Below are 14843 nucleotides of genomic sequence, written 5' to 3' on the forward strand. Positions count from 1 at the left end.
AATCATTGGCGAAGGTAAAGGAAGCCAACACGTGAACTATGGGATACTTCAGGAAACTTTTAGCAGTCAGAAGCATTTCCTGGTACTGCAGCTTCTCCCTGCATTCTTGGTAAACAGATGGTGTGTGTGTTATCAGTAATGGCAGTACAAGTTGATAATGATGTATTGATTGGTTTTTTCTCATTATTAAAAGCTGATTATTAGAGTTCATGATTATTAGAGTGTAATGTCTTCGCTGCTGAAATTTACTCACTGGTACACCCACCAGACTGCCTCATTCTTAGGGTGTTTATCCTCCACTTCCCACCTGATAGGAAAATGACTTCTACTGCAACTACCAATAACATGCACTGTCTGTAGAAGTCGTTTTCATATTGGGTTAAAACAGTGGGAAGGGGGGATAAACACCCTAAGACTGAAGCAGTCTGGAGGGCGTACCTGTAAGTAACTTTCAGCACACTCATGAACTCTGATAATCTGCTTTTAATAAGAAGAAAAAAACTAATCCATACATCGTTATCGACTTCTACTGCCACTACCAGTAACATGCACCATATGTTTACCGAGAATGCAGGGAGAAGCATCAGTACTGGGAAACACTTTTGACCGGTAAAAGTTTTCCCGCGGTTCTCGTGTTGGCTTTCTTTACCTTAGCTGAATCATTAGCACCTGGTGTGAAAATCATTAACACCTGTTGTGAAGAAGGGAGCATTTGAAACTCTGGTTGTTCTTATGGGGGGGGGGGTTAATGGTGCATAAGCTGCTATGGCTATAATGCAAGAACCTCTGGTAAATCCAAATAAAGTTTTGCTTCCACCACTCCACATTAAACTGGGGCTCATGAAAACTCTAGAAGGAAAGGGATGAATCAAATTGGTCCACTGATTATCGATGGTTCAACTGTTGATGATCCTGCTCAGGTAGCTAACAAACTGAGTATTTTGCATCTACATTCACACATGAGGAGTTATTCGGGGAGGAGAATGCCAGAAGTAAATTAAACTCTGGTAGTGAGCTAGATGATTTTGTAATAACTGAGAGCAAAGTGGAGGAGAAATTGTTGAAAGTAAATATAAGGAAAGCACCTAGGGTGGATGGAATATATCCAGTTATATTAAAGGAGGCAGGAAAGGAAGTAAGCAAACCCTTAGCCATAATTATGAGCGCTTCCTTGAACTCAGGGGATGTGCCCATGGACTGGAGATGTGCAAATGTGACCCCAATTCATATAGGAGGAATTTCACATAGGAAAATTCCCTTAAATACCTATGCCAGGGAAATTAATGGAGGCACTGGTTAAAGAAGCACTGCAGGATCATCTAGACAAGACTTCAGTTATAGCTCAGACACAGCATGGTTTTGTTAAGGGGAAGTCTTGTTTGACCAATTCGATTGGATACTATGATGTGTTCACAAAGAAACTGGATGCAGGGAATAACTTTGATATCACATATATTTGGACCTAAGAAAGGCTTTTTTTTTTTTTGTCTGATGCTTAGCTTGCTTCCTTTATTAATGCTGATGCTAAAAATTTCATGAAGGCTTTGGAAGTGAACTGTCCTGCATTCTCATAATTGCAAGAGAAATTGCCGAGACTTAGTACAGAGAAGATTAAGGCATGTGTTTTCATTGTACACAAATAAGACAACTTTTCAAAGATGAAGATCTTTGGACCCTTTCAAGAAGCTCAATGTCTTTTTTCATATGACGTCTCTATACTTGAACACAGTATTCCATATGTGGGCTTACAATTGACTTATACTGTGGGATTATAACCTCCCTATCTACAGGTTAGTCTTTGATAAATCATTGATAGGACACCATGGGCTTTCCTGTCCACCTGTTTGCACTGTTCAGAAAACTTCATATCTGTCTATATTGGAACTCCCAGATCTCTTTCTCCTCCACTGTGTAGCACACACTTCTTGATTAGACCAGTGTTCGAGCTGGTGACCACCAAATACGGAGGATGTGGAAAGGTCAGCGAATGACAACCACATATCCCCGGAGCAATATGGCCTTAGTTGCTAATGCTCCTAAAAACCAAAATAACAACAACCACCTCCTTTCTCCTCCACTGTTTTTAATTCGACCTTGCCAAGTGTATAATTTATTTGTGGACTTCTATTCCCCAAGCGAAGTACTGTGCATTTAGCATTAAAACATAGCTGACACTTCTCTGACTATCTTTGAAGTCTGTTCAAGTCATCCTGAAGGAGCACTGCTTGTCACTGATCGTTAAAGTCTTTGCCAATCTCTATGTCATCTGCAAATTTTTACTTCTCACCTTCTATCCCTTCATTGATGTCCTTTATGAAAATGAGAAACAACAGTGGTCCAAGAACCAATGCTTGAGGCATCCCACTCCTGACATTACATCAATCTGAAGAAATCCATTAATCACAAACCTCTCGGGTGCCTACACAGCCAGGTAGGCAGTAGCAGCAGTGCGTAGCACATGCTTCTTGATTAAACCGGGGTTCGAGCCCATGATCACCAAATACAGAGGATGAGGAAAGGTCAGGGAATGACCACCGCATATCCCCAGAGCAATATGGCCTTAGTTGCGAATGCTCCTAAAAAAAACAAATAACAAAACAAACAAACCTCTGTCCTGCAGCCACCCAACAATCCATCTTGAAATCTTACCAGTAATCCTAACCTGTTCAAACTTATACAATAACCTCTCATGAAGGGTAATATTGGAAACTGTTTGCTTCTTGTGACATGAACTGCAAGAAAAACTTTGTGAATGGCAAACATTTCTAAGGAAATGGAAGGTATAGTACGTTATGTATGTGATTAAAATATCTTAAAATTAATAAGACTCACTTTTAAAATAGCATTAGTAGAGCCATGTAATGCAAGAAAGCAAGCTTATATAGCATCAGCCAAAAAAAAAAAAAATTAGCTCTAAAATTTGTTAGACCATTAGCTCTAAAATTCGTCCAGTTCTTCCTTGAATTTATTTTAGCTACAAGTTTGTTCCACCTACCCACTGGCTAAAGGCCAATTTCCGAACATCTATTCCATCAGCATTGAGCCTGCTCAACCCATTCAAGGCCTTATACACCTCAATCAGATCACCTCGCATCTAGTCTCCAGCTGCTGTAATTTGCAGAACTTAAGCCTTTCTTGGTAAGAGAACCCCTTTGCTCCCCTCACTAATCTTGTTGCCCTTCTCTATAATGCTCAAGCAACTCTACATCCTTCCTAAAATGAGGCCTCCAAGCCAATATGCAGTACTCAAGGCATGGCCTGACCATTACCTTATACAAAGGAATAAACACCTCTTTCTCCCTACTAGAAAAATTCCTGTATATCATTGACAAGACCCTGTGACCTCTTTGGCAGAATTACCCTCATGTCTTTTTAGTTGCACAATTACCCTCACATCTTTTTAGTTGTCTACCACCCTGAGTATAGTCCCACACAGTTGGTACGTTACTCTGGGTTACTTCTAGCCATATCCAATACTTTGCAGCCGACCGGGCTAGCCGTGTGGGTAAAGTGCCTGCCTGGCAACCCAAAGGTCGCAGGTTCGAATCCCACCTTGGGCTTGGATCAAAGTACTGCAAAAATCTTGGGTGGTGCATTATGGCCACAGTAGCCGATGCGCCAACAACTACCAAAAAAAAAAAAAAAAGTACTTTGCATTTGTTAATGTTAAATTTCAGTTGTCACTTATCAGCCAGCTGCCCAACTTTTCTAGATCCTGTAGCAGTAGCATTGTTGTTACTGTCATTAAGAACCCTGCCAACCTTTGTATCATCTGCAAGCTTGGACATTAAGCCTGATATACCTTCATCAATATATCATTGATAAATACAGAAAACAACAATGGCCCCAACACTGAACCTTTGATGACTCCACTAATAACAATAGTCCACAAAGAGCAGTGTCCATTGATTACCACTCCCTGTCTTCTCCCACTCAACTACCCTTTTATCCATTGTAGCAACTTGCCCTTACTGCCATATTGCCCCAGTTTGTACAGGAGTCTTCCATGTGCAACAGTATCAAAAGCTTTCCTAAAGTATATGATATCAAAATTATATTTTGCATCTAGCTCCTTTGTGACCTCATTGTAGTATCCATTCAAATTGGTCAGACAAGATTTCCCTTCAACAAACCCATGCTGTGTCTCAACTATAACTGCAGTCTTGTCTAGATGATCCCCCAATGGTTCTTTAACCAGTTCCTCCATCTGTGTGTGTGATAGAAGCATTTTTATTTTTGTAATCAACAGAACATTTTCCTTTAGAATCTATAACTTTTACTCCTGATGTATGAAAACAATTTTTTTTTTTTTGTTGTTGTTCAGCATTATTAATAGAAATTAGCTTTTTATAATTTTTAAATTTCAAAGCATTATATAAATTTCATGGCAACTTGTGATAACAGCTACAAAGTTTTTTTTTCAGCTGTGAGCATTAAAATCATTGCATTTTACTAGGTATTTTGAACCTTGCTAGCAACAAAAAAAAAGCCTGTCTCGAGTTTTTGATTCATAATATTGATATGGCTGTTGTTATCAACTTTAGGAATTTTTTTGGAGAAGCTACTCTTTGGGCATGGCAACCTGTTGCAGTGGTCTGTCTGTCTGTCCATCCAGAATAACTTATGGGAGAAACTCTGCCTCAGATTTTAACAACAGAAAAATTCCCCAAGCACTCAACAAGTGGAAAAAGTATATGACTTTAAAAATTGTCTCAGAGGAATTTGATAAAGCCAAACTGTTTGAGATATCTTATAATTTTAAAGGTTAGAGTTCATTTTAATGTGAAGGGCATACAAACATTTTTTTTTCATTATTGATGAAATTGTGTAACAGAACATCACTGATCTTTTATGACATCTGCAGAAAGACCTGTATTGAAAACATCCTAAGAAATAGGATGTTTTCAATACAGGCTTTTTTTTTTTATCACAACAACACTTCCATTCACTTAGTTTTCGTTGTGTAGGAATTTCTGGCCAAAGCTGATATGACTATTATCTGCTACCCTCCATACTCTTCAGATCTTCCACCACACAACTTTTTCTTTTTTCCAAAAGTGAAGTTTTTACTGAAGGGGAGGAGATTTGATGACATGATTGCAGTACAGAAATAATCAGATTACATGGAATTAAAAACTCAGTATTCACTGATGTTTTTAACTCTGGGAGGATAATTGGTCTAATTGTTGTATCAGGTCAAAGAAAACTTCCAAAGAAATGTCTTTGAAGGTAACAGCAGAATAGACACTTAATGCAGTAAGTACAAAGTAAAACATACAAGTCCAGAGCTGACCAGGCTAGCCAGGTGGGTAAAGTGCCTGCCTGGCAACCCAAAGGTCGTGGGTTTGAATCCCGCCTTGGGCTTGGATCAGAGTAGTGCAAAAACCTTGGGAGGTGCATTATGGCCACAGAAGCCGATACGCCAACAACTAACAAAAAAAAAAAAAAAAACAAGTCCAGAAATGTCTTGATCACACCTTGTGTGTTTTTATTTTACCTTGCAATACCAATATCAAAGGATGCTTTTGTACAATATTTTGATTAAAACTATAACATTTTAGACAATTGCAAAATAAGAAACAGTATTTGCTTCTGTTTAATCAGATATGATATGTGCTCTTTAATATATATATTTAAAGATTAGTATATGATTAAAATATATGAATTAGTAATAATGAATGTGCCTTTCCATTACTCATGCAAATGAGGAACACATTATTTTAGGGTAAAAAAGGAAAATTTGGTGAGCAAGGTATTCCTGGAGAAAAAGGTCAGAAAGGGAAACCAGGTTATGTTGGACAAGATGGTGAACATGGAAGAAAGGTAAATATGACTTATGCTCTCTTTACTGTAGATCTTTTACTAAGGTTGTGCAGCAAGAGAATAGGTCAGAGGCAAAGATACTTAAACAAAACACAATTTATTTACTACCAACATAAAATAAAAGGCTGGTTTAATACAACTTACATACTAAGCTCTCTCTCTCTCCTATAAAACACACAGAGAAAATGATATATTATACTCCTAAGACACATATCGGTACATGTGTGCCAATATGTTAGCATTCTTCATGAAGCCTTCGGTTGGTACTACTGGGAACAACTCTCATCTTTCAGCTCCAGTGTGTAGGTGCATACAGGTAGTTCTCGGCTTTGAGTTAATTCGTTCCTAGTGGATGTTCGTAAAGCGGCAATTTATTTCCCATAGACATAGGGTTTAAAATAGGGGTTATGTTCTCAACAAAGAAATTAGTTTATGTTTAAACAATGATTGATATATCGAAAGAAATGAAAATGTAACCTGTAAAATCAAGCAAATTATAATAATAGAGAAATTATTTATGACTTTACAAATGTTAAAGAATGTTTATTCTTCATCATCATCGACTGAATGCACACTCGTTGATCACTCATTATTGACTCGGCACTGGTTGGTTTGTTGCACAAGGCGTCGTCTTCTTCAGAAATATTTCAAGAGGCATTTGTTTCCAAGATAATCTCTTTTACTTATAAATTTCATGATTGCATGCATAAGCATTTTTTAACGGCACACACAAATTGCAACTAACACGATTCGCATGGAGTAACAAGTTTACAAAGCCTAAAAAAAAAAAAAAAAAGAAATGAAGAGAAGACTTTGAAAATTATTTGTTTTTTATACGATTGAAGATTTCAATAAAGGGGAAACACATTAATAAAGTAAAAAACCACACAGTTCCAGTTGTCAGTATAATACATTTGCAAATGCAAGAAGATCGAGTTTACTACCCATTTATAATTGCTTGCAGTAACAGAAAAACCCAATAAACCAGAAAGTGCAAATTGTTTTTATTGTTTTATCATCTTGACCTCCAGAAATGTGCTTTAGAAAAATATCACAAAGGTGTTTAAAATTCTTATAACGGAACATATGATAACGATGAAAGTGCAGTGCATTTTAATTATTTGAATTGGTAACTAATACAATTTACAAACCATGCTCACGACCTTTTATATAGCTTAAGGTCACGCTCATGACCTTAAAAATGACATTTTAGAGAGATAAATAGCTTAGTTATACAGCAAAAATTTCAACTTCCAAGATCTTGAAACGAATTACCAAAAAACAATGTGTTATTGAGTTCACATTACGATATTTTCACAATACGATGGAACTGACTAATATCGTAAAGCGGGGTACGCTGTATTGTATAGCTACGCACGTGGTTTGAAAAGTGGTATTTATGAATGCTTAACATTCATTTTTTGCAATTAATGTTCATATTTTCGATTTTGATGATACTTGATACTTGGGAAAAAAAACTCATAAGCCCGGGAACTCGTAAAGCGAGAACTGTCTGTACATGTAAATGTACTGTACTGACTCAATATGTAACAGTCTAAGCTAGAGAGATTACATTAATGCTAGTGGATTCACACATGTCTTGCACTCTAATTAATAAGGTGTTGTAAGAGTGATACTACATCAGTAAGTGTTCCTAACGAGGAGGCATGCTTCTTATTGAACTTCATCAAATTAGGAGGATGTTATGGACGTCTGACACTTTCATTCATATTTCAGCTATTATGTTATAAAGTTAGGGTGAGAATATATGGGACTTACCAGTAAAATCCCTGCTCCAGCACTTGTATCTTTCTTTTCTATCACTTCTTCCGACAGTTTTTCACCAGGAAGGCTTCGGTCAGGAAATGAAAAAAAAAGAACCTGATCCCCTTCCTCTCCTCTGAATGAATCCTACATTCACATGGGGTGAAAGTTCCTGACTTCTGGGCTCGGAAATCTGATTTCCGCATAAGAAACTTTCGGACAACAGTCGACTCCGCAGTTATAAGATTTGGATTCAGATTACTTCAAGTTTATTTTTAATTGTCATTACTCCTTCTCCAGTGAAGATCAAATTCTTCTTTGTTTTTTGCATAATCCATCTCCCCAAGTTGGTCAGCAGCCGATCAAATAAGGATATCTTGCTGTGCAGTGACCCAACTAATAAAGGTGGGATAGGATTACGATTACTGTCTTTACTTGATGTGGCATCGGACAGACGTGCACTCACATGGGGGAAAGAAGAAGAGGAACGGTGATAAACACGGTGTTGAGTTTTGTACTACCTATAGTACAGTAGCGGGAAAAAGTATGGTGCGTCTTCAGCAAACCAAGCGCCTTCTAAGGCAAATGTAAGGTGAAAATTCAGCCATTTCACAGTAGTATCCATTAAAATTGTTCAGACAAGACTTCCCCTTAACAAGCCCATGCTGTGTCTCAGCTATAACTGAAGTCTTGTCTAGATGATCCTGCAATGCTTCTTTAACCAGTGCTTCCATTAATTTCCCTGGAACAGAAGTTAAACTAACAGGTCTGTAATTATCTGTGTCTCCCTTTGATCCTCCTTTGTGGATTGGGGTCACATTTGCACATTTCCAGTCCATGGGTATCTCCCCCGAGTCCAAGGAAGCTGTCATAATCATGGCTAAGGGTTTGCTTACTTCCTTTGTTGCCTCCTTTAATATAACTGGATAGATTCCATCCACCCCAGGTGCCTTTCTTATGTTTATCTTCAACAATTTCTCTTCCACTTTACTCTCAGTTATTACAAAATTATCTAGATTATTGTCAGTGTTTAATACACCTCTGGCATTCCTCTCCCTGAATAACTCCTCACGTGTGAAGTTAGATGCAAAATATTCATTTAGTTTGTTAGTTACCTGAGCAGGATCATCAACAGTCAAACCATTGATATCAAGTGGATCCATCTGATTCATCCCCTTCCTTCTAGAGTTTATAAGTATAGAACTGTTGTTTGCTGTTTTTCTTTGCATCCTTTGCCAAAGATTTCTCATAATCTGCCATCACCTGCACCTCCTTTGTGACTTGATTACACACCAGCTTATATCTACTATAAGCTTCTGTGTTACCTGATAATTTATATGTATACCATGCTTTTTTCTTCTCTGCCATGAGTCTCATTAGTTCAAGTGATATTCATTTAGGCCTAAACCTTGAACAGTATTTCTTAGGTGGGAGAAAAAGCCTATTAGCTTCTAAGATTACTTCCTTGAATGCTTCCCATTTAGAATTTGCTGTTGGTAACATTATCAGTTGGTCCCACTGTATAGACTTTACAAAGTCTCAGACCATCATAGGCACCTTTACAAAAGCAAAAACTTTTCCTTTTACCCCTGATTGTAGTTACATCTTTGAGTAAATCCAAAGTTTGCAAGGTCAGCAAGAGTGAGTGTAACTGGCATTGGTCCACTTGATATTGATGGTTTAACTGTTGATGATCCTGCTCAGGTTGCAAACTAACTGAATGTATATTTTGCATCTAAAAAATTATTCACACATGAATAATTTTTTAGGAATGGGCATCCCAGAAGCAAGTCAAGTTCTAGCAAGGAGCTAAGTGATTTTGTGATAACTGTGAGGAAATCGAAGGAGAAACTGTAACTAAATGCAAATATGGCACCTGAGTGGATGGGCCCTATCCACTTATATTAATGAAGGCAGCAAGAAAGGTAAACAAACGTTTAGCCAAAATTATTAGAATGTTCTTGGATTCAGTGGAGATCCCTTTATGGTGGAATGACATGAATAATTACAGACCTGTTAGTTATGTTAACAGACTTCTGTTTTTGGGAAAATGAATAGAGTCACTGGTTAAGAAAGAAATGAAGTCATACTGTGGTCCAGCATTGATTTGCATAAAGGTGATCTTGTCTGACTAATATGATTGGATTCTGTGATATGCAGTAACAAAGGAATTGGATACAAAAAATAATTTTAACTTTTGACACTTCCACATACTGCTGTACGAATTGGAGTAATTCGGCATTAGGGGCAAGTTACTGTTTTGGATAAAGGGATAGTTGGTGAGGTGAAGATAAGATAGAATAGTTCAATGGGCATTGCCCTTCTTGGGGTACTGTTATTAATAGAGCTCCCCAAGATTAATTGCTGGTACATTGTTACTTTTTATATTCATTAATTATATTGATGTAGCTGTATCAGGCTTAATGTCTATGTTTACAGATGATACAAAGGTAAGCGCAGCAGTCAATGACAGTAATCATGTTTTGCTACTACAACAAGATCTAAAAAAAATTAGGTAGATGTGATGAGAAATAGCAGTTGAAGTTTGACAAATTCAAGGTACTGTGTGTGTGGATAGCAGCAATCCCAGCAATACCACACTCAGCATAGTGGATAATGAAAAGTACTTGTGGGTAATTGTGCAGTCACACATGAAGTTTTCTGTGCAGTGTAACTGGACTGCTAGGAGAGTTCACAGGGTGCTGTCAATGATACAGAGGAATTTTGCCACCAAGGATAACTAGGTGATTATCCCATTTTATAAATCAATGTTTAGACCACATCTTGAGTAATTCATGAATGTCTGGAGTCCTTATTTTTGGAAGAATGTGGATCTTTTGGAATTGGGTGCAGAGAAGAGCAACGAGATTAGTAAAGGGAACAAAAGGGTGCTCTTATCAAGAAAGGCTTCATGCAAATTTCAGCATCTGAAGATTTATGCACCTGTAAGGATATATGATTGAAGTGTTTAAAAAGGCTTTGAATGGATTGAGAAGTTGGTGGCATCCTTCCTCTTGATAAGACTACAGACCCGTGATAGGGCATAAATTCAAATTGAGGGAGGATGGTTGCAAGGTAAATATGTGTGATCTGCTTCATCCATTGGATAGTTTACTGTTGGAACAAACTTCCATCCGGTGTTGCACTGGTAATGTGTGGTTTGAATAAATTCAAGGAAGAACTAGACATTCTGTTAGAGGTGATATGGGAAGTTCTGTTGGTCTTTTTTATTTCTTGGCTGATGTTATACATTTTTTTTTGTATAATTTTTCCACTATTAATACTGATATTAAGGTGTTACTAATTCAGAGAAGGCCTCCATAGCCGAGAGTGCAGTAGCACACGCTCTTTGAGTAGACCGGGGTTCAAGCCCCTGACTGCTGAATACGATTGATCTGCCAACCCGCACTGGACCAGCGTGGCAGATTATGGTCCATTTCCATCAGCATGAATTGTTGAGGAGGCTTCCATCCTGCAGTGGGTTGATAATGGCTGCACTTTACCTTTTTTTTTACTTCAAACCCATCTCAACCTGTATTTTTTCTGATTTATGATGATTATTTCCAGTATTGGGAAAAACACTCTTTATTAAGGTTTATAACTAGCATTCCCCATAAAATTCACAGAAAATACAATTCTTGTGCATTCGGCACAAATACATAACATAAACCCTGGCCTAGAGAAGGGCACTGGGCAGCAGCTGTCTTATATTAGCAGTGGTAAAATACCTCGCACATGTTTTTAGGCTAGATTTGTTGAGGTTCTATGCCAAAACAGATGAACTAGGTGGAGATGAACAGTGCACGTACGCAGTGCACCAGGAGGTCAAATATAATATAATGTCTTATATATGTGTAACGAGAATGTTAATGTATATAAAATTATAAAATTGTATATATATCTTTTTGTAAGTATCGTATATATATATATGTAATAATTGGGTGTACAAATAAATGGAAAAATGGAATGGAATGTATTTTTTCTGATTTATGATGATTATTGTCAATATTGGGAAAAACACTCTTTATGAAGGTTTATAACTAGCATTCTCCATAAAATTCACAGAAAATACATTTCTGTGGTAATGGCTTAAAAGTAGAACAAACTGAGGGTTCAGCAGCAGTCTCATCAACTTTATTGTTGGATGAGACTGCTGGTCTCATCCCCTCCTCAACCCCTGTTTACTATAGCATTCGTAGTACAAAATTTCCTGTAATAAAGTAGCTCTTAACAACATATGAAATTGCTGTTTCATCTAATCTCTAATATATATGGACTGATTAACTTGGCCAGTGGTCATGGCTCAGTTTTGTGCAGTAGGGGTTGCACTACCCATGTCAGCCTACCAACTTTTTTTTCTTTTTTTTTTTTTTTTAATGGAAAATGGTTTTTGGATTTTTCCAATTCTGCTTGCAGTATACTGTTATATCATCTTTTCTTAATTGAGTTCAATACTTTATTGTATCTAAATTTTTATATTTAATAAGAAAACTAAATATTTAAAAAAAAAAAAAAATTTTTTTTTCATGTGGTTAAAAAATGTTAATTCTAATGAAGGTGAAAAAAGAAAGTTACAGCCATAGTCTTTTCCATTTTATGATACAGACAGTAGTTAAGAGCATAAAATTTCAATCTTCTACATGGACATAAATTTCTGTTTATATATTACATATGGATGCAGAAATATGAAGAAATTTTTATTAACTCTAATTAAAATTTAGAAAAAAGTTAGTTATAAAATATAAACATAAAACTATTAGGTACTTTAATTTTAGAATTGATAAAATCATTTAGATGCTTGCCATAAAATCATAAAAATCCTTTAATGTAACTGTTGGCAGCACCTCTTGCCAGTATGCACAACAGATTTGGTGGCATCGGCAAGCAGGAATCTGACAACAGGTAAGAATTTTTATGTATGTGTGTCCATATGTATATACCTTAATCTAAAGTACAACCCTGTGTAACCCTAATGTAATGGAAAACCCTTATAATTCACAATTAATAATTAATTACAAATGTTCCAAATGTTCCTAAATTGTAACCCTTGATATTTTCTCCCCTTAACAGCCAATGTTTGGGCTAATGATAGGCAGTGGTAAGTTGCCTGAAATGTTACCTTGAATGCATAGTGGTTTAGGCTATAAGCTTAATAAACTAAATTATTAATATCACATGGTAGAAGAGTGATTATTATAACAATTAATTTTCATGGTAAATGACCATGTGATATTCTCCCATAACTATATTAAATTTGTATTTTCTTATCTACTTGTGTTTCCTCCCTCGGCTAATGCAACAGCAAACATCTGTGGCTTCCTTGCACTATATATGGCTATTACTATACATCATTTATTGATTCATCTGTACATTATTAATTTCTACGTTCTTTAATTTTCTAAAGAAATTTGTCATCAGTTAATATTTCTTTGTGGAAAATCAGCATGTTACTATTCTGCCTCAACTGCCATATTTCTTAAATGCAACACAACTTTTTCATAATGGCATGTCTTGCAGAAAGGTTCTTTTCTCCAGCAAATATGCTACATATTGCCCCTCCCATCCTACAAATAGTTGTATTTGTATTTTGGACAAAGGAAAGATTTTTGCTTTTTTACCCCAGATTTTGCTTTTAATGGAGCATAACTCATGTCAGTAATGCTGTGATTGAGTATCATTGCCAGTCATCTATTGGCATGTATTACTCAATGCAACAGTGCACAAATATGTTGTGTTGCAGCTGAAACGTGATGGCAGCCTGTTGTATTTCCTGCTTCCCCTCCCCTGCATGTCTATCTCTAAAAATCTTTCTGGATGATTGAGTTGGTATTAGGAGTGTTAAATGATGCAAGGAAGTAAGCTTATACAGCATCATCCGGGAGGGGGAACACATACCCACCTCCACAAAACCAGACATAGGTCTTGTCCAACAGTTAGTTACCCTCTGGCTGATGGCTTAAAGCAAACTTTCACATATATCTATCCTAACCATTCTTTTTCAATTTAAGTTTGTGTGTGTGTGTGTGTGTGTGTGTGTGGTCCAATAAAGAGTATGGATGCCATCAGCACTTAGTTTATTCAATCCATTTAAAGCCTTAAACACTTAAATCAGGTCCTCCCAGTAGTACCTCATGCTGCAGTATGAAGTCTCTCTCTCTCTTCTCTTGATAAGAATATCCCTTTTGTGTTCATGACTAATTTTGTTGCTCTTTTTACACTCATTTCTAGAGATTCACATTCTTTTTAAAGTGAGGCTTCCAGATCTGTATGCAGTACTGAAGATGTTGCTTATATACAATTGGATAATCACCTTTGTGTTCCTTCAGACAAAAAATTCATGTATATATCATTGAGAGAAACTCATGAGCTGTTCTAGCATCCTGCAAACTTCTGGTGCAAGCAATCCTTAACAGTCAGAGTAAATAACATCAATCCAAGTGATACTGATGAGGGTATGTCAAGCTTAATATCTAAATTTGGAGATGAAACTTTGGCATGGTGGTTAATGACAGTAATGAAGATATGCTGCAACAAGATCTAGAAAAATTAGGTAGATAGGCTTAGAAATAGCAATTGAAGTTTAACTTTGACAAATGCAAGGTACTGCATATGGGTAGCACTTCTCAGAGAACTTCATGTTGAACTGTACAGTTACCCATTTTGTTTCTCTTTTTCCTCTATCTTGAGTGTGGTATCACCCAATTAGTGGTTATTCAGGGATTGCAGAGTGAGTTATGTTTTTAAGGCTGTTGATAAGCCTTTAGAAGTAAATTCTTTTGCCCTTATGCTACTTTCATTTATCAATATTAAAATAATTGCTACTTCTCAGCCCATCTGGCTAATTTTTTTAGGTCTTGTTGCAGTAATATGCCTTGGTTCCTATCATTAACCACTCTCCAAACCTTTCTATCAATTTCAAAGTCAGATAGTAAGCTTGATATGCCTTCATCAATATCGTTAATAAATATTGAAAATAGTAAGAGCCTAGCACTGATCCTGAGTGATGTTAGAGTGCTTGTGGTTCAGTATTCTTTGCCCTCAACACCTTGGTTAACATGCTACATCACTATAATACTATTTGCTACACCACTATAATGAGTTATTTGCTCACATACAAATAACACATTATTTGAGTTATTTGTGCAAATAATGTGCTAAGGCTGTTCAAGAGAAGAATGTTGCAGTAAGCTAGAGAGACTTGTAATAACTGAGAGTAAAGTGGAGGAGAAATTGTTGAAGATAAAGACAAAAAAGGC

The 14843-nt window shown here is 36.6% G+C and overlaps 1 protein-coding gene across 1 annotated transcript in view; it reads left to right on the forward strand.

Annotated features, from left to right (window-relative positions):
* Positions 1-14843, forward strand: part of LOC150080841 (uncharacterized) — an 852072-nt gene that overhangs the window by 356706 nt on the left and 480523 nt on the right. The window contains exon 13 of the mRNA XM_090381010.1: positions 5725-5823. Within this exon, the coding sequence (XP_090237136.1) occupies positions 5725-5823 (99 nt within the window). The remainder of the gene's footprint in view (positions 1-5724; positions 5824-14843) is intronic.

This window comes from Mastigoproctus giganteus, chromosome 9 (assembly GCF_048544385.1).
Source record: "Mastigoproctus giganteus isolate SK-2022 chromosome 9, ASM4854438v1, whole genome shotgun sequence".
Lineage (NCBI taxonomy): Eukaryota > Metazoa > Arthropoda > Arachnida > Uropygi > Thelyphonidae > Mastigoproctus > Mastigoproctus giganteus.